Source organism: Mauremys mutica, chromosome 1 (assembly GCF_020497125.1).
Source record: "Mauremys mutica isolate MM-2020 ecotype Southern chromosome 1, ASM2049712v1, whole genome shotgun sequence".
NCBI lineage: Eukaryota > Metazoa > Chordata > Testudines > Geoemydidae > Mauremys > Mauremys mutica.
This window is the reverse complement of record NC_059072.1, coordinates 144,218,462-144,246,087: the sequence shown is the minus strand read 5'-3', so window position 1 is coordinate 144,246,087 and position 27,626 is coordinate 144,218,462. Positions and strand designations below refer to the sequence as shown.

At 44.7% G+C, this 27,626-nt stretch overlaps 1 protein-coding gene across 1 annotated transcript in view; it reads right to left on the bottom strand.

Annotated features, from left to right (window-relative positions):
• The window catches only part of LOC123348125 (antigen WC1.1-like), an 84,879-nt gene that overhangs the window by 27,723 nt on the left and 29,530 nt on the right, over positions 1-27,626 (bottom strand). Inside the window, exon 5 of the mRNA XM_044985562.1 lies at positions 5,701-6,018. Coding sequence (XP_044841497.1) covers positions 5,701-6,018 — 318 coding nt within the window. The remainder of the gene's footprint in view (positions 1-5,700; positions 6,019-27,626) is intronic.

Below are 27,626 nucleotides of genomic sequence, written 5' to 3'. Positions count from 1 at the left end.
AGTGGAACGTTACTGGTATTGTTTTCGCTCATGTATTCCTGTCATAATGTAATGCCAAACATGCAGATGGTAAATACACTTGTAGCTAAATAACACATCAAATAAAGGATTTAAGGACTGTAGCAGAAAATGCTAATTTCAAAGCAAATAGCCATTATGCATAAGGTCAGAGGTAAAAAATGAAGTGCATTCCTCACTCCCTGTCATCAAAGGAAATGCCCACATGGGTAGACTGTCACTTGTTTTCTTTGAGAAAAAGATATAAATATGGATTCAAAGAAAGATCCTGTATCTCTAGCCTGTTTTGATTCTAACAGAGAAGAATAACTGAATGAGAAGACAGAGATCCCCAGAGTTATTCTGGGTAGCCCTGTGTGATGGGGTGAGCTCCCCACACTAGCCCTGTAAAAGCTGGGTTGCCCCAGGTGGGCCTAAACAGCTAATTAGGCTGCAAACAGTGGAGCGTTAGGCTGGAATCAGCTGGTTAGAGAGAGTCTCACCTGTGCAGGAACAGATTGGGACTATAAAGCCAGGAAGCTGGCTACAGGCTGGGGCTGTTGGCAAAGGCTGCAGTAAGGCAGGCAACAGTTATGTCCTGGGAAGAGGGAGGAGTGTTTGGGGGCTGCAGTTCAACCCCCTGCTCAAAGCAGGAACAACCCCAACTAAATCAGCCCAGATAAGGAGCAGTGTGAGCACAGGGAGGAACCCCAGAACTGCTGAGCTGTCCCTGGACTGGAATCCCTTTCCAGCCACTGAGGAAGTGGCACCAGGGCAGTGAATGGGAAGATGGCCTAGGCTGTTGATGGCCTGAATCCCACAAGGGGGAACCCTGAGTGACCCAGCTGGAGGGTTAAGTCACAAAGAGGATGCTGCAGGTCCCAGAGCAAGAGGAGCTGCAGACCCGAGTCAGAGTGATGGTGTGCAAACTGTGGATTGGGTGTTGGCCTTGAAAGCTAATCCTCAGAGTGACGAGCAGGAGATGCCGGATCGGCAGTGAGTGGAGTACCTCATGACATCCTGTAAAAGACTTTTGAGAAACTGACAGTTTATTACATCACTGCCACCATTTGGAATTACAAACTGATTTACCTGTTATATTTTACCTGCTATAGCATCTCAATAATCCTCATTCTTTCTTCTTTGCTAATAAACCTTTAGTAGTTTACTATAGAACTGTCTACCAGCATTATCTTTGGAGTAAGTTCTGGGGTGACTGACTGATCCCTTAGGAGTCGGAGAAACTTGATGTGGTGTGATATTAGGATTAAATGACATTTTATCACAATTTTCAGTTTGTCTGGGTGGCAAGTTAGGCTGTAAAGCCTAAGGGGACTGTCTGACTCCATGGTGAGACTTGCATAGTGATCTAGGAGTTCACTGGCTTGGTGAAATCTATAGAACACACCACCAATTTGGGGTGTCTGCCCTTGTTTTTCAAGTCTGCCCTGAGATTGTCACTTACAGTGGTGAGCCACTCCAGACAGCATGACAGGAGGTACTAGAACATTAGAGAAAAGTAGACTTGGTACCTGTCATAAACAGATAGTTAAGGGTTAATGTCTCTTTTACCTGTAAAGGGTTAACAAGCTCAGTGAACCTGGCTGACACCTGACCAGAGGACCAATGAAGGGACAAGATACTTTCAAATCTCAGTGGAGGGAAGTCTTTGTTTGGGTTCTTTGTTTTGGGGGTTGTTCTCTTTTGGATCTAAGAGGGGCCAGACGTACATCCAGGCTCTCCAAGCTTCCTAAAATAGTCTCTTCTATTCAATATAGTGAGTATTAATTAAAAAGGCGGATTAGTCTTCTGTTGTTTTCTGTATTTGCAAATGTGTATTTTGCTGGGAGGATATTTTACCTCTGGTTGCTGTACTTGTACTTATGCTAGGGGGGAGGGAGTCCCTCTAGTTTTATAAGCTGTATACCCTGTAGGCATTTCCATCCTGATTTTACAGAGATAGTTTTTACTTTTTCTTTCTTTAATTAAAAGCTTTTCTTTTTAAGAACCTGATTGATTTTTTTCCCCTTGTTTGAGATCCCAGGGGATTAGTCTGACTCACCAGGGATAGGTGGGCGGGGGGGGAGGGAAGAGGAGGAGGAAAGGTTGGGGGAATGAGTTTATTTCCCTTTGTGTTAAGACCCAAGGGGTTTGAGTCTTGGATTCCCCAAGGAAGGTTTGGGGGGAATGGAAAGTGTACCAAAACACTATATTTTTGGTTGGTGGCAGCGCTATCAGATCTAAGCTAGGATTTAAGCTTAGAAGGGTACATGCAGGTCCCCACCTTTTGGACGCTAAAGTTCAAAGTGGGGAACAAACCTATGACAGTACCAATTTATTTTACAAATAAAGGGAAAGAAAGGCAAATTGGATCCATGTGTCTACAATAAGGTCCCAGACCCTTAGGGCCTAATTCTACCCTGCTGAAATCAACTGTGAGGCTTCCACTGACACAATGGGAACAGAAATGGGGCGTTAATGTGCTATAGTTACCCTCCAGTTGGAATGGGCATGAAAAATGCTATCAGTGCAGTAACATACAGTGCATGATATAGGGACTTAGTTAAAATATCTACTTGTTTACTTTTACAGTGGAACCTTAATGTAAATAATATACCAGCAAAAAGAACAAGAGAATTATCTTGTACAATAGTCATACTACCACCAAGAACAATGAAAAAAATCCTATCACAGATTCCTTTTCCTTCTTTTCCTTTAAATAAAGGAAAATTGCACAGGACTTAACAAGGTAACATTAGAACAGCAACTTTGATGTATTTCCTAAGTGACAGAGGACTAGAGCCACAAAGGTACATAACTACCTAATTGCCTCTTTATAAATACATAATTTATAGATCGTTACATATTTATTGAAGCAGGGACTTAACTCTCCAACATCCCAGGTGAATGCCCTGGCCACCAGCTAGAATCAATCTCTACCTTTTTTTTATGAGTCGGTGACTGTTTATTTGTACAAAGTGGAACATTTCCAACGGGAGAGACCCACCCCATCATATCCTATAGACTATAGTGACTAGGGCACTCTCCTGTGTTCACATCCCAAATCAGGCAGAGCAGGGATTGAACATGGATTTCCCACCTCCCAGCTGAGTGCTTTAACCACTGAGTTATGAGCATTGTACAGGGAGTTGAGCACGTGACTCAGGGCTGAGGATTCCACCGGATGGCAAGGCACCTAGGAGTCAAGACTTGCAATGCCCAAGTCTCTTCGGGGATCTAGCCCAGAGTCACAATCCATGGCAGTCTTGATCAAAACAGGTTGAAGTGTTCCTGGCCACACAATAGCAGATTTTAAGGTAGCCATCTTACAGCAAAAAAACTTCAGGACCAGACTTCAAAGAGAAACTGCTGAGCTTCAGTTCATTTGCAAATTTGACACCATCAGCTCAGGATTAAACAAAGACTGTGAATGGCTAGCCAAGTACAAAAGCAGTTTCTCCTCCCTAGGTTTCACACCTCAACTGCTAGAAGAGGGCCTCATCCTCCCTGATTGAACTAACCTCATTATCTTCAGCCTGATTCTTGCATGCAAATATATATATACCTTCCTCTGGAAATTTCCACTACATGCATCTGACGAAGTCAGTATTCACCCACGAAAGCTTATGCTCCAATACATCTGTTAGTCTACAAGGTGTCACAGGACTCTTTGTTGCTTTAAATAAATTTGGGATTTTCATAGGGCTGTCAAGCGATTCATAAAATTAATCTTGATTATTTGCACGATTAAAACAATGAATCACGATTAATTGTGCTGTTAAACAATAATAAAATACCATTTATTTAAACATTTTGGATGTTTTCTACATTTTCAAATGTATTGATTTCAATTACAACAGAGATTAGAAAGTATACAGTGCTCACTGTACATTAATTTTTTATCCCAAATATTTGAACTGTAAAAAACAAAAGAAACAGTATTAATACAAATACAGTAGTGCAATCTCTTTATCATGGAAGTTGAACTTACAAATGTAGATTTAAGTACAAAAAAAAAACGCACTCAAAAATAGAATAACGTAAAACTTTACAGTCTACAAGGCCACCCAATCCTACTTCTTGTTCAGCCAATTGCTCAGATAAACAAGTTTGTTTACATTTGCAGGATAATGCTGCCCGTTTCTTATTCACAATGTCACATGAAAGTGAGAACAGGTGTTCGCATAGCACTGTTGTAGCCGGTGTTGCAAGATATTTACATTCCAGAGGCGCTGAAGATTCATATGCCTCTTCATGCTTCAACCACTATTCCAGAGGACATGCATCCAAGCTGATGACAGGTTCTGCTCAATAATGATCCAACTCAGTGTAGACCAACGTGTGTTCATTTTCATCATCTGAGTCAGATGCCACCAGAAGAAAGTTGATTTTCTTTTTTGGTTGTTCGGGTTCTGCAGTTTCCACATCAGAGTGCTGCTATTTTAAGACTTCTGAAAGCATGCTCCATACCTTGTCCCTCTCAGATTTTGGAAGGCACTTCAGATTCTTAAACCTTGGGTTGAGTGCTGTAGCTTTCTTTAGAAATGTCACATGGGTACCTTCTTTGCATTTTGTCACTCTGCCGTGAAAATGTTCTTAAAACGAACATCATGTGTTGGGTCATCACCCGAGACTGCTATAACATGAAATATATGGCAACATGTGGGTCAAACAGAGCAGGAGACATACAATTCTCCCCCAAGGAATTCAGTCACAAATTTAATGAACACATTATTTTTTAATGAGCGTCATCAGCATGGAAGTATGTCCTCTGGAATGGAGACTTAAGCATGAAGGGGCATAAAAATATTTAGCGTATCTGGCATATAAATATCTTGCAATGCTGGATACAAAAGTGCCAAACAAACGCCTGTTCTCACTTTCAGGTGACATTAGAAATAAGAAGCGGACAGCATTATCTCCTGTAAATGTAAACAAACTTGTTTGTCTGAGTGATTTGGCTGAACAAAAAGTAGGACTGAGTTGACTTGTAGACTCTAAAGTTTTACATTGTCTTGTGTTTGAGTGCAGTTATGTAAAAAAAAATCTACAGTTGTAAGTTGCACTTTGACAATAAAGAGATTGCACTATAGTATTTGAATGAGGTGAACTGAAAAATACTATTTCTTTTATCATTTTTACAGTGCAAATATTTGTAATCAAAGCTAATATAAAGTGAGTACTGTATATTTTCTATTTTGTTGTAATTGAAATAAATATATATTAAAATGTAGAAAAACATCCAAAAATATTTAATAAATTTTAATTGGTATTCTATTCTGTGATTAATCATGATTAATTTTTTGAGCTAAACACAAGAGTTACCTGTGGTTAATCGAGAGCCCAAGTTTTTCAACAAAAATCTTAACATTTTCAATGAAAACAGACTTTTTGTGAAAATTTGTATCATATTGTGAAGTTTCTTCAAAGGAAAAAAGTTTTGATGAACTTTTTTGAACAGCTCTAATACATAAAAATATAAGAGAGAGAGAGAAGTTTCTATAGTGCATTAACCCTATAACACGGCTATGCTTTGTTCTCTATATATTTTTACTATAAATGGGTCAGTTTGAACCTCAAATCCACATCATTTCAAGGACTGCTGAGATCAAAGCACAAAGTGGGGTGAAGGCAGGCCGTGAGGTGGGTCATGTTCCCATTGAACAAGGACAGGATATTTATAAGATTTTCACACTAAGTCACCTGAGCAAATGACACCGACGTCCTCAGCAATTCCTGCCTGGGCTGTCTCGGATATGGAGTTGTCACAGAGAGTCAGACGAGTCTCATTTCCTGCACACTGGACGCTTCTCAGCCCCACGAGGCCTGTTCCTCGCTCAGACTTAGGGGGGTTATAAGCTTTCTCAGCGACTCCGCACTGGAGCTCCCTGCACACCACGCTGGCATCATCCATGTCCCACTGGTCATCCAGGACTCTGCTCCACACACCACGGAGGGAAATCTCGACTCTCCCATTGCACCGGCTTTCTCCATTCAACAATCTGAGCGACTTAGAATGACCTGGGCTCACAGAGACACAAAATATTTTGAATAATACTGTGACATTGCACCCATAATGCTTTATAGAAATATGCTTAATAATGTAAATATGACATAACTGGAATGTGTTTTATGCTAGATATGCCATGTAACATATCTCTGCAAAGATTATGATCTACTAGATATATTCATCCTATTTGTATCCATGTATCATTTTTGTATTCAAAGTTATGAATATTGGCTGTGTACTTGTTTGATTTTTAAGAAGCCTTTCAGAAAGGAATTTGTAAGTTAAGCGCCCAATCAAGAAACACTTAAGCTGACAATAGACTTTAATGGACTCCAATCCACATAAGAAGTCTACCTGGGGACGTTCAAGGTAGAAAGTATGCAATGCCACCTGTAAAGTCAAGGCTGCCCAGAGGATTCAGGGGGCCTGGGGCAAAGCATTTTCAGGGGCCCCTTCCATAAAAAAAAGTTGCAATACTATAGAATACTATATTCTTGTGGGGGCCCCTGTGGGGCCCAAGGCAAATTGTCCCACTTGCCCCCCTTCTCCCCCCTGCCCAGGCAGCCTTGGGAAAAATAAAAATTTAAAAACCTTCCGCCTCTCAGCACAAACCCAGTTTTGAGAAAACTTCTTTTCAAGTCACCTTTACAAGGTAACACTGGTTCTCAGCATCAGCTAGTGCTAAAAGGCACTAAAGCTCATCAAAAGGGTTGGACAAATATTTTTGGTCAAAACTTTTTTTGGATCCAAAACTAGGGGTTTTTAAAAAGCAGAAAAAAATCATGGACAATATCTGCTTTCCTTCAAAATTTGAAATTAGTCTCCCAAAACCTGAACATGGTTTGGGGTTTCAGAAGTGTGTGGCCAAATATTTGCTACTTGCTGTGTTTGTTTAAAGAAACAATAAAAAAATTCTGCTTAAAAAAAATCCAAAACTTTTGAACCACCTCAGCTTGTGATCAAATGCCAGAGTCCATCCAGTCAGAGATTTTTCCAGGTTTCTGATACTCTGCTGGCTTCCTTGACTTATATCTGTCTCCATAATTTTGGGTTCATTTAGCTTAGAATATAAGAACATAAGAATAGCCAAAGGTCCATCAGCCCAGAATCCTGACTACCAACAGTGTCCAATGCCAAGTGCCCCAGAGGGAGTGAACAGGTAATGATCAAGTGATCTCTCTCCTGCCATCCATCTCCACTCTCTGACAAACAGAGGCTAGGGACACCATTCCTTACCCATCCTGGCTAATAGCCATTAATGGACTTAACCTCCATGAACGTATCTGTTTCCTAGAGACTGACTCCATGGGGTCCCTCAGAAACTGGAAATGGTTACTGTGGGTTTGTCTTTAGTATAGCTTATGTACATACTCCACAAACTGAGCATTTGAGCTTGTTCCAGAATCTAAGATGAGCCTATGTTGTGAAAACTGAAATGTTCAAAATAGCACATGCATGTGAATGGACACAGGGTGCTAAAATTAAATTAACCCAAGGGTTCTCAAACTGGGGGTTGGGACCCCTCAAGGGGTCACAAGGTTATTACTGGAGGGTCACGAGCTGTCAGCCTCTACCTCAAACACCGATTTGCCTCTAGCATTTATAATGGTGTTATATATATATTTAAAAAGTGTTTTTAATTTATGGGGGGGTCACACTCAGAGGTTTGCTATGTGAAAGGGGTCACCAGTACAAAAGTTTGAGAACCACTCAATTAACCCCTCTGGAGCCTCAGGGAATGTAGGGGGCGGGGTCTCCCTTGGTAGGGTTGGGAAGGAGGTAGGTGGTATAGGATATTGCTTTTCTCATGTGATCCCTCCCCCATGGAAAAGATAACAGCTTGGCTCTTTGTGTTAAATAGCTGTCTGCAAGCCTCAAACTGCTAAATGAGCTTTAAGGTAGGGAAGGCTGTGCCTCCCCAAACAGCCTGGCCCTGGCCCCTATCCAACCACCGTCCACTTCCTGCCCCTGACTGCCCTCCTCACAATCCCGACCCATCCTGCTCCTTGTCCCCTCACTGCCCCCCCCAAAACCCCTTCACAATCACCACCCCGGGACCCAACCCCCCACCAACCCCCCCTGTTCCCTGTCCCCTGACTATCCCGACCCCTATCCACCCCCACCATGCCAAGTCCTGACAGATCCCTGGAATACCCACAATCCAACCCCACCCCATTCCCCATCCCTTGACCATCCCCCCAGAACCTCTGCCCTCTCCCTGTCCCCTGATTGGCCCTGAGACTCCCTGCCCCTTATCCAACCCCCCCCCCGGCCCCAGCCCCCTGCCATGCTGCTTACCCCTGCCTCCCCCCTCTCCCGAAGCCTCAGCACACCATGTCCAAGAGGCTCTGGACAGCACTGCAGTGGTGTGGCAAAAGCGGGGCCTAAGTTCGTGCTGGTTAATCCAGAGCCCCACCCCCTTACCATGCAGCTCTGAGCAGGGAGGAGATCAGACCCCGCCCCCTTACCATGCAGCTCTGAGCAGGGAGGAGATCAGACCCCACCCCCTTACCATGCAGCTCTGAGCAGGGAGGAGATCAGACCCCGCCCTAGCCACACCGCTTTAGCTCTATCCAGGGCCGCTCCTGGACACGACGCGCTGAGGCGCCAGGGGAAGGCGGAGGCGGGGCCGGGGCCAAAGAATTCTCATGGGGGCCCCTGCCAGACCTGGGGCCTGGGGCAAATTGCCCCACTTGCCTCCCCCACCCCCATAAGCAGCCCTGTGTAAAGTTCTGAGTCATGCATGGACATGTGACTTGTCCATGTGACTCCAAAACTCCATCTTGTAGCTGGATTCTACACAGGGGGAGGGAGGGGTATTGATCCACAAGAGAAAGTTTATGTAAGCCTCTGAAAACTCCTCCATATTGCCTTCAGCTGGCTCAAGAGATAGCCTCTCCAGCCCCAAAGGACACCAGAAAGAAACTGGAACAAAGGACACTAGCCACAGGGGTGTGAGTTATTGCTGGACCCAGACTAGAAGGAGGCTAGTCTGTAAAAGAAACTTATGGGAACATGTGAGGGTGAGATTTCATCTGTAATCACTTTCTTACTGTATTAGGTTTAGACTTGTGTTTTATTTTATTTTGCATGGTAATTCATCGTGTTCCATCTGTTACTACTTGGAACCACTTAAATCCTACTTTTTGTATTTAATAAAATCACTTTTTACTTATTAATTAACCCAGAGTATGTATTAATACCTGGGGGTGAAGAGAGGTAAACAGCTGTGCATATCTCTCTATCAGTGTTATAGAGGGCAAACAATTTATTAGTTTATCTTATATAAGCTTTATACAGAGTAAAATGGATTTATTTGGGGTTTGGACCCCATTGGGAACTGGGCATCTGGGTGTTGGAGGCAGGAACACTTCTTAAGCTGTTTTCAGTTAAGCCTGCAGTTTTGGGGGGATGTAGTTCAGACCTGGGTCAGTGTTTGTAGCAGGCAAGTGTGTCTGGCACAACCAGGCAGGGTTCTGAAGTCCCAGGCTTCCAGGGAAAATGGGGTCAGGGATAGTCTCAGCACATCAGGTGGCAGTCCCAAAGTGGTTTCTGTGATCCAACCCATTACAAATACTCCCTGCTGGTATTGCATTAGAAATAATATACAGCTGTGATGTAAAACACAGGTTTCTGTGCCAAGTGGAAGGTAACCGTGGTATGATGTGGAGCACTCTCACTTCTCCAGGGAGTGCTCAGGAACACCTGGCAGATCAGGCCCCTGGTTACCAAAACACTCTGTGCAAAAGCACTCAGTGCTCACTCAACACACTGATAGAGGCAGTGCTGTGAGATAGCTGTGATTTATAACAAGACACTAGGAGCCTGTAATGAGCACACCAAGCACCCCACTTCCCTGCTGCAATTCCCAGATCCAGACTGCCAGGATGCATGGCTCCTTTAAAGAAACCCTGCCCTGGTTGTCCCTGTTCAATGCACATTGATGACCTGCGATCACCACATCAGCTCCAAATTCATTAGGAGTATGGAAGTAGAGCAAGAACTGACAGGGATTCGAAGGGGGTTTCAATGCAAAAGTTCCCTCTGTGAGCAAGTCAGGCTAGCTGTAACCCTATCAATGCGAGACTTGTAGAAGGGAGGATTGTGTGAGGTGAGTGGGAAAGAACTGTGTGAGAAGTTGTTGTGACCTTGTGTTAGATAGGTATGAAAAGTAGACTATAGTCTAAATAGAGGTGAGAAAAATAAGATATCAGGATGACCTATGTATAAACAAAATGCAGCTGTTGCCCATTATTGTATGTAACAAAAGGTATAAATGCTTGCTGTAATTGTTTACCTGGAGAGAGACCTGTTTAGCTGTCTCCCTCCATGCAATTGCTAGCGATAATAAAGTATCTGACTTGCTGCACCCAATCAGAGAGTGAAAACTCTATTTTTCTCTGACAATTTGGGGGGTTGGCTGGGATGGCAATGCCTGCAGAGACAACGGCAGCTGCTATGGAGCATTCCCCTTCGAACCCCATGGAGCCACAACAGAGGTAAGAGACCTTTTGAAATGTCTACTGGGGTGTCAGAGGAGGACTGTCTGTGGGGCCATCTATCCCTGTTGGGCTTACGCCATCTGAACTTATTGACTGTGCAGCAAGATCAGATGCAGAGCAGTATTGGGGAACTGTTTTGCCACCCCCAATAAGGTTAGTTAGATGTGGTGCTGGGGACTTAGAAGGTACCTTCAATCTAGATAACATCATACATCTCAGAGGAGTTTTTAATCACCAAAAAGCCTCTGACACACAGTGGGAGCAATTTGTCTATTGAGCAAAGGAACGGGTTAATTTGCAATTCAGCTTGGCCCAGAGATAAAGAGAGAGCTGCTCTGCGTTCAAGGTCAAGAATCAACACAGACCATGCCAAGTACAAAGAAAAAATTGCTTTCAGCCCCAGCTGGCTGTGAAAAATATAGATGGGGCAAACCAAAGGCAATACAAGTTACAGGACTGAGATTACATTTGCAAACCTTAGCTGTCCAGTGAGATCCAACAGCCTGCCTTTGCGATCCTGAAGCCAGCCAGTGATTTGGGGATGCTGAAGAAACCACAGGCAGCCGGCCTGGACTGGAATCTCTAAAAGAGATGGTGCAGGAGACCCCAGGGTGTACAAGAACGGCCCTCCCAAGAGCAGAAGCAAGTTGGAGATTCTGGACAAGCTGTATACAGGATAATCACCCATCCACCTCCTCCCTCTCACCTTCTCTGGACATTATACACAGACATGGCCAGTCTGGACGTATGTGTGTGAGTAAGAAAGTGACTTAGGGCTTGGGGCATTAATGTTTTTCTTCCCCTGAGTGATGTGGGAGCATTCCCAACACTCTCTGTTGTTTTATTATTAATGTAGCTTTAAAATTCAGTCATATGGTGTGTTTTTTTTTATGTTCTCCCAACAATCCTGCAGTGTCAGCCTGATCACCTGACATGAGGGATAGGTTGGTAACAGAAATCTGTCACAGTTTGGTGGAAAATTGAGAAAGTGTGCATTCTGCAGGGCTCCCCCTATCTATTTGTTTTGCCCTTGTTATTTTATGTTTGCTTTGCTTGGTATTGTTGGTGTTATATGTTGAGGATTGCATGATTAAAGGTGTGCCCACTCAGTCACAGTAAGTCTGAGAACTGGAGAGGGGTTTAGCATTCCTCTCTCCCCGCCGGTTGACCAGGAAGGGTGTCAGGTGGATCTACCCCCAGATGTAGTGGGACTGGGCAATAGAGAAGCTGGAGAATAGGGAAGAGATGTGTACTTGATAACTAGAATTCAGCAATTTATCATGAACCAGGCAGCAACACAAACCTATGCCCAGGGCAAGTTCTTGGAATATCAGGGTTGAAAGGGACATCAGGAGGTCATCTAGTCCAACTCCCTGCTCAAAGCAGGGCCAATCCCCAGACAGGTTTTTTTACTCCAGCTCCCTAAATGGCCCCCTCAAGGATTAAACTCACAACTCTGGGTTCAGCAGGCCAATGCTCAAACCACTGAGCTATCCCTCTCCACTTAAAGTGCAGGCCTTGAGACAGGACTTCCAGGCAGAAAAGGAAGCACTTGCTAAGCAAGTTCCGATCCTTCAGGGACTTGTCAAAATTTAACCATTTGTGCTCAGCATATGCTACTATAACTGCAGTGTGTTTGCCACAAAGAGAAAATTGAACAGTTAAATGCCAATGGGCGATGTGTTTTTGCCCAGGTGGCAAGCCTCACAGGGGAGGACTCAGATAGCCTTGTGAGTAAGAATGTTTAAGGGAAGAGACCAGGAAGGGTGGGGACTAGTTGAGAAGCCCACCCTCCTAGCTAAATTGGTAGTGGAACAAAGCTGGTGCCCATGGAAGGGATGATTCAGTGAGAAAAGCAGGATCAGGTACAAGCAGACAGGCAACAGATAGAGAGGAAAACAGGTTGGAAACTTTGAGGGCATAGTGGAAGGAAAAGAGTAAGTAAGTATAAGCATGAGGATTTCAAACCCCTGGGACAATATATAATGATGATTTGAATTGCTAAAAAGTGTCCTTTGGGAGACAAGCAGGGGTTAAAAGTAAAAGGCAATCAAAATTCTGGTAAAAACAATTGTATCCCTTTTTAAGTAAGCCAGAAAGCATCTGTATTAAATGCAAATTATCTGATTGATAAGATAGAAGCCACTGAAACCTGGGCTGCCTATGAAACAAATACAAGAAAATACAGGGTGATTTCTCTGATTTGCCTGAAATCAACAAGGGTATTTTTATAAAAAGGAAATATTTCAAGCAGAAGGGGTAGACCTATGTTCTTTTTGTCTTTCAGATAATCAGAGAAAACTGATGCCAGCTAAACAGTATCCAACGTACCATGCATTTACTGGCACAATAGGAATTATGTTCTGTGTTCTATGTCCTGTTTTGTGGTGTTTGTCTTGTGGCCAGAATTGTTGTGTTTAATATTTTTCATAGGACAGTCTAGTTCAAAATCAAATAGAAGGGTTAAATCAAAATGCAGATACTTGTTTTATTCAATTTGAAATGCAAATTGTTTGGATAAATCAGGAGAATGTGGTATACTAAAGTCTAATACATTTGCTTAAGTAAGAAAAAGAAGCTTCATTGGCCAGATCTTTTAATTGGAAAATTGTTGTTAAAGTTTGTATACCAACAGTCTTTGGAAGCAAGGACATGAAAAGTTAACCCACTCCCCATATTGCACATGGGATCCTTCTGGCTACCTCAGATTTCTAGCCAGAGGGCTGGGGAGGGTGGGAAGCTATTGGACACCAAAGGTTGTACTGAGTGGACTCCTCAAAGTGGGTGTGCTTGTCCTGGCTTGTTGATCCAAAGCTCTGTAATAAAGTTATTTTAGTGGAAGGGTATATGTGGCATACATTGAATAATAAGACTAATGTACTGTATAATGGCAATGTGTATGTGTTCATGACTGGGAAAAGGTGTATGAGTGAAGAGTGGAAGTTTCCTTTGTAGGTTAAAAGAAACCAAGAAGGGGAGAAGGAAAAAGAATAGAATGAATTAACTAGGAAAAAATAGCTAGCGTGCTCAGTCTACAAATAAGATGCTGGCCCCATTCAAGGACACTGCTCACAGCTAAGACTTGGCTGACAACTAAGAAAAAGTGGGGGGCCTGAATGTGCCTAAGCAGATGTAAAATCTGCAAAACACTGCCAGGCATTAATGAAATGTGTTAAGTTTCTTTTCTCACAGGTAGAGAAGCGCTACCCAAAGACCCCAGAAGCCCTGCCACTCCTTGGAACCAGGAGATTGGATCTATGTAAAGGTCCACCAATGAAAGACTGCTTTGGCTCCATGCTGGAAAGGCCCTTACCAAGTCCTGCTGACTACCAACACCGCTGTGAAGTGCCAAGGCTTGACTGCCTGGACCCATGCTACTCACCACAAAAAAAGACCCCTCCACCTCGAGCTCCTTCTGGTATTTTTTTTCCTCCTTCTGAACAGCAGGAGAAAAGGACAAGGTGATGTGCTGGTAACCTCTCCCCTGTCCACTGACAGCTAACCTGCATTCAGTATTTGCTACAAAAACCAAAGCACTACAGGGTGATGTGCTGGTAACCCCTCCCCTGTATGATGATGAGCCACGATTGCTTCAGGAAAGAAGAAGGAACACTCACTCCACTGAAATTGCCAAAGTCCAGGAATTCCTGACTACAAAAGACATTAAGAACTGACCCTGGTGAAGAAACAAAAAATTATACACTGGTAGGAAGGAACTTGTGGGACCTATGCTTGGGAATGTGGTATTGATTGGATTTTGGGGTTTATTCTACAGGCTGTGCCCTGTGTTTTTGGATAAGTACCTTCAGCATGTATTGCACTCTCTAACTGGATTTTAAATGACAAATACCAAAGGCACCTTGTTGCCACTGCCCCTGCCATCTTTTCCATTACACTGTTACCCCTCTAATACATCCAAATACAGACAATGCCATATATTTGATAAAACCCAATAGCCAAGGCCTTCACACTTTAGTGATTTATTTAAATATTGTTTGAAAAAATTATTTTTAAGGTTCAGGATATCCCATATAAGTGAACAATTGAGTGGTAAAAGACTTGTCAGAGGAGTTCAAAGTATATAATATCACTACAAATGAGCTTCAAGAATTTTAAATTAAGGTTTTATAATGGAGTTAATATAATGGCCATTCCAGGAGTCTGTAGTATATCGGGGGAAGGGGTCCTTATTGTTTTGGTTACCCAATTAGTAAATAATCAGACTTCTACTCAAAGTGTGTGTTCTGCCCCTGGAAAGTTTACTTGTACTGAAGTGATCCCAGTAACTAATAATTTAACCTGTACCATATTACAATATACCCCTTCCTATGCTATTAATGTTAATGCCTCTTGAAAGTACCAGAGAATATTTAAACAATACATGTGGTATAATACTATCCCCGAGAGAGATGTACTAGGACAGGCCTGCACAACTCGTAAAGCCGCAAGGGCTACATTACTCCAAAGAAAACAGCTGAGGGCCGAAACCCCCCAGCCCTGCGGAACCCCCCTACCCGCCCAGCACCGCCTGGCCCCATGGAAAAACCCCACCCGAGCACCGCCCAGCGCTGTGGAAACAAACCCTCCTTCCCCAGCGCCGCCCCACCAAAACAGCTGTGGGCCAAAAAGGAAGGTTGGGAGTGGGGGGTGATACTTTATTAGAATTTTTCAATTAAATCAAACAACTTTTTAAATTTTTAATTTTTTTTTATGAATCATGGAAAAATGAAAAACACCTGTTCCGTTGAAAGAAAACATTTGTACTTTTCATAATTACCTTGCAAATTGAATGAGAGATAGTACATCTCTTTTGGGCAACAAGCTTGTTGTATTCGGGTGTCATATTTGAAGTGGATATTTTCATGATGTCTTCCAAATGGTCATCAGCCAGAGAAGAACGTTGCTTGTTTTTATTCAGGTTCGTGATGGAAAATGTTTGTTCACATATGTAAGTGCTTCCAAAAATGCTGAATGTTTTCAGTGCAACTTTGATAAGATTTTTGTATTTTTCATTGTCCAGACTTCTGTAGAGGTCCCGCAGGCTGCTTTCTCTGTGTTTTTTTCGGTAAACTGCCAAACATTGAAGTTCAATAACCTCCAACTGCAAATCTAGTGGCACTTCCTCTGGATCCATAGAAAAGGGATCTTCAATTAGCTTCAACTGGATGTCTTCTTCTTTAGACAAAGTAAGTGTTCTGTCAAATTCTTCAATCAAAAGATTGATGTGCTTTGTGTATTTTTCTCCTAACTTGGTGTGTTTGTGCTGAGGGATATGCTGTGCACAAGTGGGAAAGTGACACATTTCACCTTTTGACAGCTGACTTCTGTAAAGTTTCAGTTTCATTTTGAAAGCTTTCACTGCTGCACACATTTGAAATATAAGCTGATTTTTTCTCTGAAGTTGAATGTTAAGATCATTCAGGTGTGCTGTAATATCACAAAAGAAAAAGAGATCTTGATTCCAGGACTCATTTTCAAGCTCTGGGAATTTTATTGGTTCTAGGAATTTTGCTACCTCCTCTTTCAAAGCAATGAAAAGTTGGAGCACTCTTCCTCAACTCAACCACCTCACTTCCATATGGTAGATTAAGTCACTGCACTTGGTGTCTACCCCTTCAAGAAAGGCTCAAAATGTCCTATGTTTTAGTCCTCTAGAATGGATGTAGTTTACAATGGAAACTACCACTGACATTACATGCTCAAATTTTAAGACTTTGCTACACAAAACCAGCTGATGTATAATGCAGTGATGTTTGGTTATTTGTCTCCCGATAAATTCTTCAAGAAGAGTAACTGCTCCAACATTTTTTTCCGCACATAGCTGGAGCACCATCAGTACAAATGGCTACCAAGTTTGTGAAATCTAATCCCAATTTATCGTTCATGCACTTTATCACTTCACTGGAGACTTCTTTTCCAGTTGTGCAACCCGTCATGGAGCACATGCCAACAAGTTCTTCAGTAATTTCAAAGTTTTTATCAATACCTCTAATAAAAATAAGAAGTTGGGTGGTGTCTTTTAAATCGGTGCTTTCATCCATAGCGAGGGAATAAAAACAGAATTCACTGACTCTGCTTTAACTGATCACTTAGATTGGTAGAAATGGCAGCTATTCTTCTCTGTACAGTCATGCGTGATAGACTGACATTCTCATATATTCCCCTCTTTTCTGGACATAACTCAGATACAGCAATCAACATACACTTTTTTAAAAACTCACCTTCTGTGAAGCATTTCCCAGCAGCAGCGATTTCCTTAGAAATTTGAAAGCTTACTTTAGTAATCGTATCGTTCTCAGTGCTCACTTTCTTGAAAATTTGCTGTTCTCCACTAAGGTTTTTCGCTAAACTGGCTGCTTTAATTATTTTTTCATTTGGGTTCAATTTGGTGAGATTGGGATGTTTAGTTTCAAAGTGCTGCCGAAGGTTGTATTCTTTCAGAACGGCTAACATTTCATGACACATGAGGCACAGTATTTTGTCTTTGGAAACAGTACATAAGTATTTATTCATCCATTCAGTGTTGAAAACTCTGTGCTCTGATTCTATTTTTCTCTTTTTCTTTTCACTCATGGTATCCATTATGAAGCTCAAGATTTTGTTGAATAAATTCACACACAAGGGACACACTCACAGTCACACACAAAGAGAAGAGATATCTCACGGTGTATGGCACACTAGCAAGGCACTGACGGTGTGTGGAAGCCTGTAGAGAGGGAAGGATACGGTGCGCATAGGGTGACCAGATCACAGCAGTGAAATAGGACCCGCCCCCTCCCTGCTCGGCCCCACCATCACACCCCTCTTCAACCCCCCAGAGGTTACAATATTACTGCACACAGCAGTCAATCAATGCAGTTGTAGATAAATCTCTGCATTATGCATTTTTGTATAACTTTTATATGACTTTGTATTGAACCTTGGTAATATGTCATAGCAGGCCCCTAAGCAGGGCTGGCTCCAGGCACCAGCTTATCAAGAAGGTGCTTGGGGCGGCAACTCTGGAGCAGGGCGGCACTGCCAGGTATTTGGCAGCAATTCGTGGAGGGTCCCTCACTCCTGCTCGGAGCGAAGGACCTCCCGCAGATCACGATCGCGATCGCAGCATTTTTTTTTTTTGGATGCTTGGGGCAGCAAAACCCCTGGAGCCGGCCCTGCCCCTAAGATAGTATAATTAAGGTAAAAGAAAAATTTCTTCTGTGCACATTTTTGAAGCGGAGTTCAAATTTGTGTGCCATGAGACAAATGTGCCCAAGCGAGTAAAATGCTTATACATTTAAAAAGTTTTAATTTGCAATTTGTGTCAATTTATATGGGTTTTCGGATGGAGATATCATAAGAAAAAACAAAAGTTTGTGTTTTAAATTGAAAATTTTCCTAAAAAATATCAATAAATGATTATCAGCCAAGAATAAGATATGTAGTTACAAATGCATTTTAATTTCCTTATTGGTCAAAATGTCAAAGACTGCTAAACTAACCTTACTCTTTTTCCCTGCGATCTTTTTCATTTGCCCATTCAATATAAACTCTGTCCAGATCGATCAGTCCTCAATCCAGCTGGTAACTCTTAATACATGTCAGCACCTCACACTGAACTCCCCACTCGCTAGTTTCCCAATACACACAGATTTCTCCTCCCTCCCTCCCAGTGCCCATCCCCACAGCCTTACCACCACAACTAAATACCCCACACAGACCACCACTGCCCAGTGCCCTGACACACACAGATCTCCCCCACTGCCCAGCACCCCCAACAGGCCCCCAATGCCTAGCACCCCAAAACACACAGCCCATCACCCCCCGCACACCTCCCAGACACTCACTCCACCACACCCTGCCCACTTCCCTGGCCACACTCACCAGCCCAACTGGGAGGTCTCTGGCTCCTAGGGTGAGAGCGGCAAGGGGAGTCTCCAGACTCTCCACGTGCTGCGCCCACCAGAAGCGCGAACTCCATGGCTCCCATTGGCCAGGAAAAGCACCAATGGGACCTGCTGGAGCTGCATAGCGGGGCTTGAAGCGCCGGCAGCACGCAGAGAGTCTAAGAGCCAGCAGGTCCCTCTGGCTCCAAGATTTGAGGGGGCCAAAAACGCTCAGGATGGGGCGGCATCTGAGCCCTGTGTCCCGCTGGGGGGGGGATGGCGCGCGACGGCTCCATGCCCGTGTCCCGCTGGGGGGGGGCAGCAGCTCACGTGGGCGCTGTGCTCGTGTCCTGCGGGGGGGGCGGCAACACGTGAGGGATACATGCTTGCGTCCTGCTGGGTGGGGGGGTGGCGCACGAGGGCTCCGTACCTGTGTCCTGCTGGGGAGGGGGGGCAGTGGTGCACAAGGGCTCCGTGCCCGTGTTCCGCTGGGGAGGGCAGCGGCACGTGAAGGCTCCATGCCCGTGTTCCGGTGAGAGGAGGCGGCGGCACGTGAGGGCTCCATGCCTATGTCCCACTGGGGGGGTGGGGTAGCGGCATGCGAGGGCTCTGTGCCCGTGTCCCACTTGGGGCGGGGGCAGGGGTGAAAGTAATTTACAGGACTTACCGGTACTGCCGGAGTCCTGAGGGGGCTGTGGCCTCATCCAGAAGAGGCGGGGCTTCTCAAGATTTAAAGGCCCTGGGGCACCAGCTGTGGCTGGGAGACCCAGAGCCTTTAAATCACCCTGGGGCTCCCAGCTGAAGAGGTGGCTGGGAGCCCTCAGGGGCAAATTAAAGGGCCAGGGACTCCGGCGGCCGGGGGGAACCCAGAGGTTTGCGGGGCTGGGGCAAGGATTTAAAGGGCCCAGAGCTCCTGCCGCTGAGGGGAGCTCTGAGCCCTTTAAATCCCAGCCCCAGCCCGGCCACCGGAGCCGTGGCTGGGATTCAAAGGGCTCTGGGCTGCCCACAGCCGCCGGGAACCCTGAGCTCTTTAAATCACAGCCGTGGCCGGGATTCAAAGGGCTCTGGGCTGCCCTCAGAGCGCGGTGTTTCCCGTGTGCGCGGGATTTCGAATCCCCCCGCGGGCCACACAGTGAGCCTCCATGGGCCGCATGCAGCCCGAGGGCCGTGTGTTGTGCAGGCCTGTACTAGGATATCAAATAACAATAATTAATGCCACATTAGAGATTGTGAAATTCACCTGGCCCTATCCAGTTTTCAAATCATTTCCATGTATCCAAATTGCTTCAAGGGAGCTGCTATTTGGCTAGCAGAGCAAAGGGTACAAGTCTCCTTTAGGAAGAAAAGAGGCTTAGTTGGACACCTATGGGATGGTGCAAATAGTGCAACAGCAATTTGGAATATTTTTAAAAGTCAAGAACATGACGAGAAATTAGGACAATTAGAGAAAGCCACAGGCCTTATTTCAGGAGCCCAGCTAACCCAAGTACAGGCTGGAGTTGGTGTTATTTCCGCCCTTAGTTCTATGACCTAGAAGTTTTAACAGAGATGGTACTGAATATCACTGAGGCTGGGAAGGCATTGAAGTGGGATCTGGCATGCTCAGAAATTCAAGATTTCCTGAATGACCGGCTAATGGCCATTCGGAGTGATCTTGAGCACCAGGCATGGCCCACTGCCCTTACAGACACTTCAGGAGTACCATCTGATCTGTGGCCATGGAGACATACTTGGAGATTTTCTGGGTGGAAGTGCAGATGTTCACAGTGCTCCTTCCAAGCATATGGACTAATTAGGGGGGTGTGGGCTCCCACATACCAAATCCTGCTGGGGCCATGGGAAAGATGCATGTGGGACTGGGTAATTCACTGACACGTTTGGGAAATTAGACCATCTGGCATGCCTAATTGATTTTTAGTCAGTGCTCCTGGGATAACACCCGACCTTTGGATGAGGTTAAGAAATCAATGGACTTTTTGGCCGTTAGAACCTCCACATCTTAGTGTATCCGTAAACTGAAGCCAGGGGAAGTTGTCACTGTTCATGACGTTTACTGGGAGGGTATGGGACAAGGAACTACTCTGACAGGACACCTACATTTTCAAGCTAATGATAGCTGTGTGTATGTTGAAGCCACCACGTTGCAAGATATACATTTTAATCTCACTACTGTGGCAGCCAGTCATATTATTTACTGGCCTGTGGATAGAATTTTACAAGTAGCCGTTAGATTTCAGATACCCTTGTGGAAGTAGAGCAAGAACTGACAGGGATTTCAATGCATGACAGTCTCTGTTAACAAGAGTCATCTAGCTGTGTCATAAACAGATAGTTAAGGGTTAATGCCTCTTTTACCTGTAAAGGGTTAAGAAGTTCACCTAGCCTAGCTGACACCTGACCAGAGGAACCAATGGAGGAACAAGATGTTTCAAAAGGAAGGAGGGAAGGTTTTTTGGTTTAGAGCCAGTTTTAGTTTCAGCTGGAGTGGAAAAGATCAAGGAACCAGCCTCTTATCAGAGTAGTAAGTTTTAGAAAAGAATAGATAGATTTATGTTCATTTTCTTTTTGTAACTTGTCTTAGCATTAGGGGAATAATCAAATTGGGTATTCTTATGTGTACTAAGGTTTTTGCCCAGGGGAACATCCTGTGTTTTAAATCTGGTGTCTGAGAGATCAGCTTGTATGCTATCTCCCAGAGGTTTTTTCTTTTTTTTTACCTTTCTTTTCTTTAATTAAAAGCCGTTTTTTTAAGAACCTGATTGATTTTTCCCTGTTGTTAAGATCCAAGGGGATTGGATCTGGACTCACCAGGAATTGGTGGGGGAAAGGAGGGGATGGTTAAATTCTCCTTGTAATAAGATCCAAGGGGTTGGATCGGTGTTAACCAGAAAATTGGTGAAGGAGTCTCTCAAGACTACCCAGGGAAGGGAGTTAGTCCTTGGGAGTGGTGGCAGCCTATTGATCTAAGATGGTAATTAAACTTAGGAGGTTCACATGCATGTCCCCACATCTATACTCTAAGGTTCAGAGGGGGGGTAAAACTTATGACATGGTGGTAGAGGTGGGATTGTAAGGAACCCAAAGCTAGATTTTTTTTCCTCCTTTGAATGCTGGGGAAGCAGTGAAAGAGAGATACCCTGGAGGCAAACAAGTAAAGTTTTCTAACAGGGCTTTGATAGAAAAGGCTTCCAGCTGTGATAGTTGGAGGGTAATTAACATTGCCAAACAAGTTACAAACCCAGTTTTACTTGTTCCTTCAAGTTAGATTCACAAAGGAATTACAAGGGGTGTGTGTGTGTGTGTGTGTGTGTGTGTGTGTGTGTGTGTGTGTGTGTGTGTGTGTGTGTGTGTGTGTGTGTTTTACCTCTCAAACAAAGATAGCTAAGGCAGACCAGGGGAAAAATGTCAGGCAAAGGATAAAAAAATCTATGCAACAGGACCTAGAATTAGCCAAATTCCAGGCTGAGGAGAGCCAAAAGGAACATGACAGACAGATGGCCAGGGAAGAAACTGCTCACAAGAGAGCTATAGAGGCAAAATAAAAAGAGATGGATGAGATGGAAAGAGAGAGAAAGCATGAACTGGAGTTAGCAAGGGCTAAGCAGGATTTACCAGCCAACCATAGCAGCCCCTCTCCATGTACCGCTTCCCATTCCAGAAAATTCCCCACCTACTAGGCAGGCGATGATTCCAAGGCCTTCTTAGAAAATTTTGAAAGGGCCTGCCTTGTGTACAGCAGATGTGTCATTTACCCGACATGCCTACCACATTGGGAAAAATTGGGATGCCTAGATATCAGGAGCAAGTGTTAAAACTCTGGATGATCTGTACTTCCTAATGCAAATGGAGGGTGTTCTTAGAGGGTGTTCCTCAGGAAATAGAAAGGTTCATCCTAGATGGGAAGCCCAAAACTGTAACTGAGGCAGGGGAGATTGGAGCCAAATGGGTGGAAGTGGCAGAAAAGAAAAACACTAGTAGCAGTTGGAGCGAATATCAGAGGGGGCAACCCAAAACCAAACCCTATCACAGGGGGCAACCCAAGGCCCCACCTACAACCCAAGGAAAGCCCCAGACACCTTATCGTCCCACCACACTAGTCACTAGCAACCCACCTCGGCCCAGTGACCAGTCAGCTGAGCGATGTTTTAAATGTAATGAACTGGGACATATAAAGGCCCACTGCCCCAAGAACCCCAACCGATTACAGTTCATTACACCACAATCTCACAAAAGATCCCCAGGCCCAGATGCCTCTCAAATACCCTCAGAGCGAAGGGAAACCTTGAGAGTGAGTGGAAAGAAGGTTATCACATGGAGGGACACAGAGGCACAAGTGTTAACTATCCACCAATCCCTAGTGGACCCCAAACTCATCAACCCAGAAGCTCCGGTGACAATTCAACCCTTTATGTCAGTTTTAACCTGGCCTACAGTCAAGTTGCCTGTCCTGTACAAGGGCTGGTCAAGAATGTGGACTTTTGCAGTCTATGACAATTATCCCATCCTCATGCTACTGGGGGAAGACTTGGCCAACCATGTGAAGCTAGCCAAGAGGGTGGGAATGGTCACCCGCAGCCAGGCTAAGCAAGCTCTCACACCCATTCCTGTTCCTGAGCCGTCCACCAGGGCCCCGTCTGTGTTACCAGAGACCCAAACAGAGGTGATGGAACCGGATCCCCTGCCAACGACTGCAACAGCCATAGTGGATCCAATCCCAGAGGCCCAGCCAAAGCCAGTCCCAGAACCCAAACTGGCAAAGCAACCAGCACCAGAGCCATTGCCAGCACTGAGTCCAGCGCTTGCAAACCCATCTACAACTCCAATGCCAGAGGGCACCAGCGGGCCTGAACTGGCAGAAGCAGCAGATAACCTTATCCAAAAGGCTCAGCCAGAGCCTGAAATACCACAATGATGTCTCCAGCATCAACGGAACAGTTCCAGGCTGAGCAGGAAGCAGATGACAGCCTTCAGAAAGCTTGGGTGGCAGCACGGAGCACCCCACTGCCTCTCAGCTCTTCTAACCAATCCTGGTTTGTTGTAGAACAAGGACTTTTATACAAGGAGACTCTTCCTGGTGGACACCAGGAAGACTGGCATCCTCAAAGACAGTTGGTAGTTCCAACTATGTACCGGGTAAAGCTCTTGAGCTTAGCCCATGATCATCCCAGTGGCCATTCTGTGGTGAACAGAACCAAAGACCATTTGGGGAAGTCCTTCCAATGGGAGGGAATGGGCAAGGACATTGCTAATTATGTGCGGTCTTGTGAGGTGTGCCAACAAGTGGGAAAGCCCCAAGACGAGGTCAAAGCCTCTCTCCAGCCACTCCCCATAATTGAGGTCCCATTTCAGCGAGTAGCTGTGGATATTCTGGGCCCTTTCCCAAAGAAGACCCCCAGAGGAAAGCAATACATACTGACTTTCATGGATTTTGCTACCCGATGGCCGGAAGCAGTAGCTTTAAGCAACACCTGGGCTAAAAGTGTGTGCCAGGCATTAGCAGACATTTTTGCCAGGGTAGATTGGCCCTCCGACATCCTTACCGATTCGGGAACTAATTTCCTGTCAGGGACCATGAAAAACCTGTGGGAAGCTCATGGGGTGAATCACTTGGTTGCCACTCCTTACCACCATCAAACCAATGGCCTGGTGGAGAGGTTTAATAGAACTTTGGGGGCCATGATACGTAAATTCGTAAATAAACACTCCAATGATTGGGACCTAGTGTTACAGCAGTTGCTTTTTGCCTACAGGGCTGTACCACATCCCAGTTTAGGGTTTTCACCATTCAAACTTGTGTTTGGCCACGAAGTTAAGGGGCCATTACAGTTGGCGAAGCAGCAATGGGAGGGGTTTACGCCTTCTCCAGGAATTAACATTCTAGACTTTGTAAGCAACCTACAAAGCACCCTCTGACACTCTTTAGCCCTTGCTAAAGAAAATCTAAAGGATGCTCAGGAAGAGCAAAAGGCCTGGTATGATAAACATTCCAGAGAATGGTCCTTCAAGTAGGAGACCAAGTCATGGTCTTAAAGGCGCTCCAGGCCCATAAAATGGAAGCGTTATGGGAAGGACCATTCACGGTCCAGGAGTGCCTGGGACCTGTTAACTATCTCATAACTTCCCCCACCTCCAACAGAAAGCCTAAGGTATACCATGTTAATTCTCTTAATCCCTTTTATTCCAGAGAATTAAAGGTTTCCCAGTTTACAGCCCAGGTAACAGATGACATGGAGTGAACTGAAGGTGTCTACTGTGAAGAAAAAAGTGATGGTGGCGTGCAAGAGGTGAACCTCTCCGTGACCCTTGGACGTCTGCAGTGACAGCAGATCAAGGAGCTGTGTGCTAGCTTTGCGCCAATGTTCTTAGCCACCCCAGGACGGACCGAACAGGCATACCACTCCATTGACATAGGTAATGCTCACCCAATTAGAACCCCACCCCACCTCATGCCCAAACTGCTATAAAATGGGAGATCCAGGACATGCTACAGATGGGTATAATCCGCCCCTCTAAGAGTGCATGGGCATCTCCAGTGGTTCTAGTTCCCAAACCAGATGGGGAAATACACTTTTGTGTGGACTACCGTAAGCTAAATGCTGTAACTCGTCCCAACAACTATCCAATGCCATGCACCGATGAGCTATTGGAGAAATTGGGATATGCCCAATTCATCTCTACCTTAGACTTAACCAAGAGGAACTGGCAAGTACCACTAGATGCAGGGCCGGCTCCAGGCCCCAGCACACCAAGCGCGTGGTTGGGGCAGCATGCCACGGGGGGCACTCTGCCAGTCGCCGGGAGGGCAGCAGGTGGCTCCGGTGTGCCTGCGGAGGGTCCGTTGGTCCCGTGGCTTCGGTGGATGCCTGCGGATGCTCCACCGGAGCCGCAGGACCGGCAACCGCCAGAGCGCCCCCCGCGGCGTGCCGCCGTGCTTGGGGCGGCAAAATTGCTTGAGCTGCCCCTGACTAGATGAACCCGCCAAGGAAAGGTCAGCCTTCGTCACCCATTCAGGGGTGTATGAATTTAATGTGCTCCCTTTTGGACTACGAAATGCACCCTCCACCCCTTCCAAAGCCTTGTAGATGGTCTCCTAGTGGGATTGGGAGAATCTGCAGTTGCCTACGTCGATGATGTGGCCATTTTTTATGATTCATGGGCAGAACACCTGGAGCACCTGGAAAAAGTCTTCGAGCGCATCAGGCAGGTAGGACGAACTGTTAAGGCTAAAAAGTGTCAAATGGGCCAAAACAGAGTGACTTACCTTGGACACCAGGTGGGTCAAGGAACTATAAACCCCCTACAGGCCAAAGTGGATGCTATCCAAAAATGGCCTATCCCCAAGTCAAAGAAACAGGTCCAATCTTTCTTAGGCTTGGCCGGATATTACAGGTGATTTGTACCACACTACAGCCAAATCGCTGCCCACTGACAGACCTGACCAGAAAGACACAGCCAAATGCAGTTCAGTGGACTGATGAGTGTCAGAAGGCCTTTAACCAGCTTAAGGCGACACTCATATCTGACCCTGTGCTAAGGACCCCAGACTTTGACAAACCATTCCTAGTAACCACAGATGCATCTGAGCGTGGTATAGGAGCAGTTTTAATGCAGGAAGGACCAGATCAAGAATTCCATCCTGTCGTGTTTCTCAGCAAGAAACTGTCTGAGAGGGAAAGCCACTGGTCAATCAGTGAAAGAGAATGCTACGCCATTGTGTATGCCCTGGAAAAGCTACGCCCATACTTTTGGGGACGGCATTTCCAGCTACAAACCAACCATGCTGTGCTAAAGTGGCTTCATACCGCCAAGGGAAAAAACAATAAACTTCTTCGGTGGAGTTTAGCTCTCCAAGATTTTGATTTTGAAATTCAACATATTTCAGGAGCTTCTAACAAACTAGCTGATGCACTCTGCCATGAAAGTTTCCCAGAATTAACTGGTTAAAATTGTCCTTAAAATGTGAAAAATCTTGTAGTTTTTACATAATTAGTAGTATATGTAAAGGTGCATGTGTTTTATTAATCTGTTTATTCTAAAGCTCTAGGAAGAAATCACCACCAGTGCGGTTCAACACTGTCTGAGATTTGGAGGGTGTGTCATAAACAGATAGTTAAGAGTTAATGCCTCTTTTACCTGTAAAGGGTTAAAAAGTTCACCTAGCCCAGCTCACACCTCACCAGAGGAACCAATGGAGGAACAAGATGTTTCAAAAGGAAGGAGGGAAGTTTTTTTTGTTTAGAGTCAGTTTCAGTTTCAGCTGGAGTGGAAAAGATCAAGGAACCAGCCTCTTATCAGAGTAGTACATTTTAGAAAAGAATAAATAAGTTTATGTTTATTTTCTTTTTGTAATTTGTCTTGGCATTAGGGGAATAATCAAATTGGGTATTCTTATGTGTACTAAGGTTTTTGCCCAGGGGAACATCCTGTGTTTTAAATCTGGTGTCTGTGAGATCAGCTTGTATACTATCTCCCAGAGGTTTTTTTTTTCTTTTACCTTTCTTTTCTTTAATTAAAAGCCATCTTTTTAAGAACCTGATTGATTTTTCCCTGTTGTTAAGATCCAAGGGGATTGGATCTGGACTCACCAGGAATTGGTGGGGGAAAGGAGGGGATGGTTAAATTCTCCTTGTAATAAGATCCAAGGGGTTGGATCAGTGTTCACCAGGAAATTGGTGAAGGAGTCGCTCAAGAATACCCAGGGAAGAGAGTTAGTCCCAGGGAAGATAGTGGTGGCAGCCTATTGATCTAAGATGGTAATTAAGCTTAGGAGGGTTCACATGCAAGTCCCCACATCTTTACTCTAAGGTTCAGAGTGGGGGTTAAACCTATGACAAGCTGTAACCCTAATAACGCGAGATTTGTAGGAGCGAGAATTGTGTGAAATGAGTGGGAAAGAACTGTGAGAGAAATCGTTGCGATCTTGTGTCGATAATGAGGAATGTAAATTGGCATCTAAATAGAAGTGAGAAAAATAAGATAACAAAATAGTCTATGGATAAATAAAATGCAGCTGTTGCTCATTATTGTAGGTAACAAAAATTATAAATGCTTGCTGTAATTGTTTACTTGGAGAGAGACCTGCCTAGGTGGGGGAAATCCTGTGACCTAGCGCACTCCCTCCCTCTTTGCAATTGGTTGAGAATAAATAAATTATTTGATTTTGCTGCACCCAACCAAATAGTGAGAACTAAGTTTTTCTCCGACACTTTTTAATTGGACTAGTTTAGTACCTGATGGGTTTCAAATTTTGCT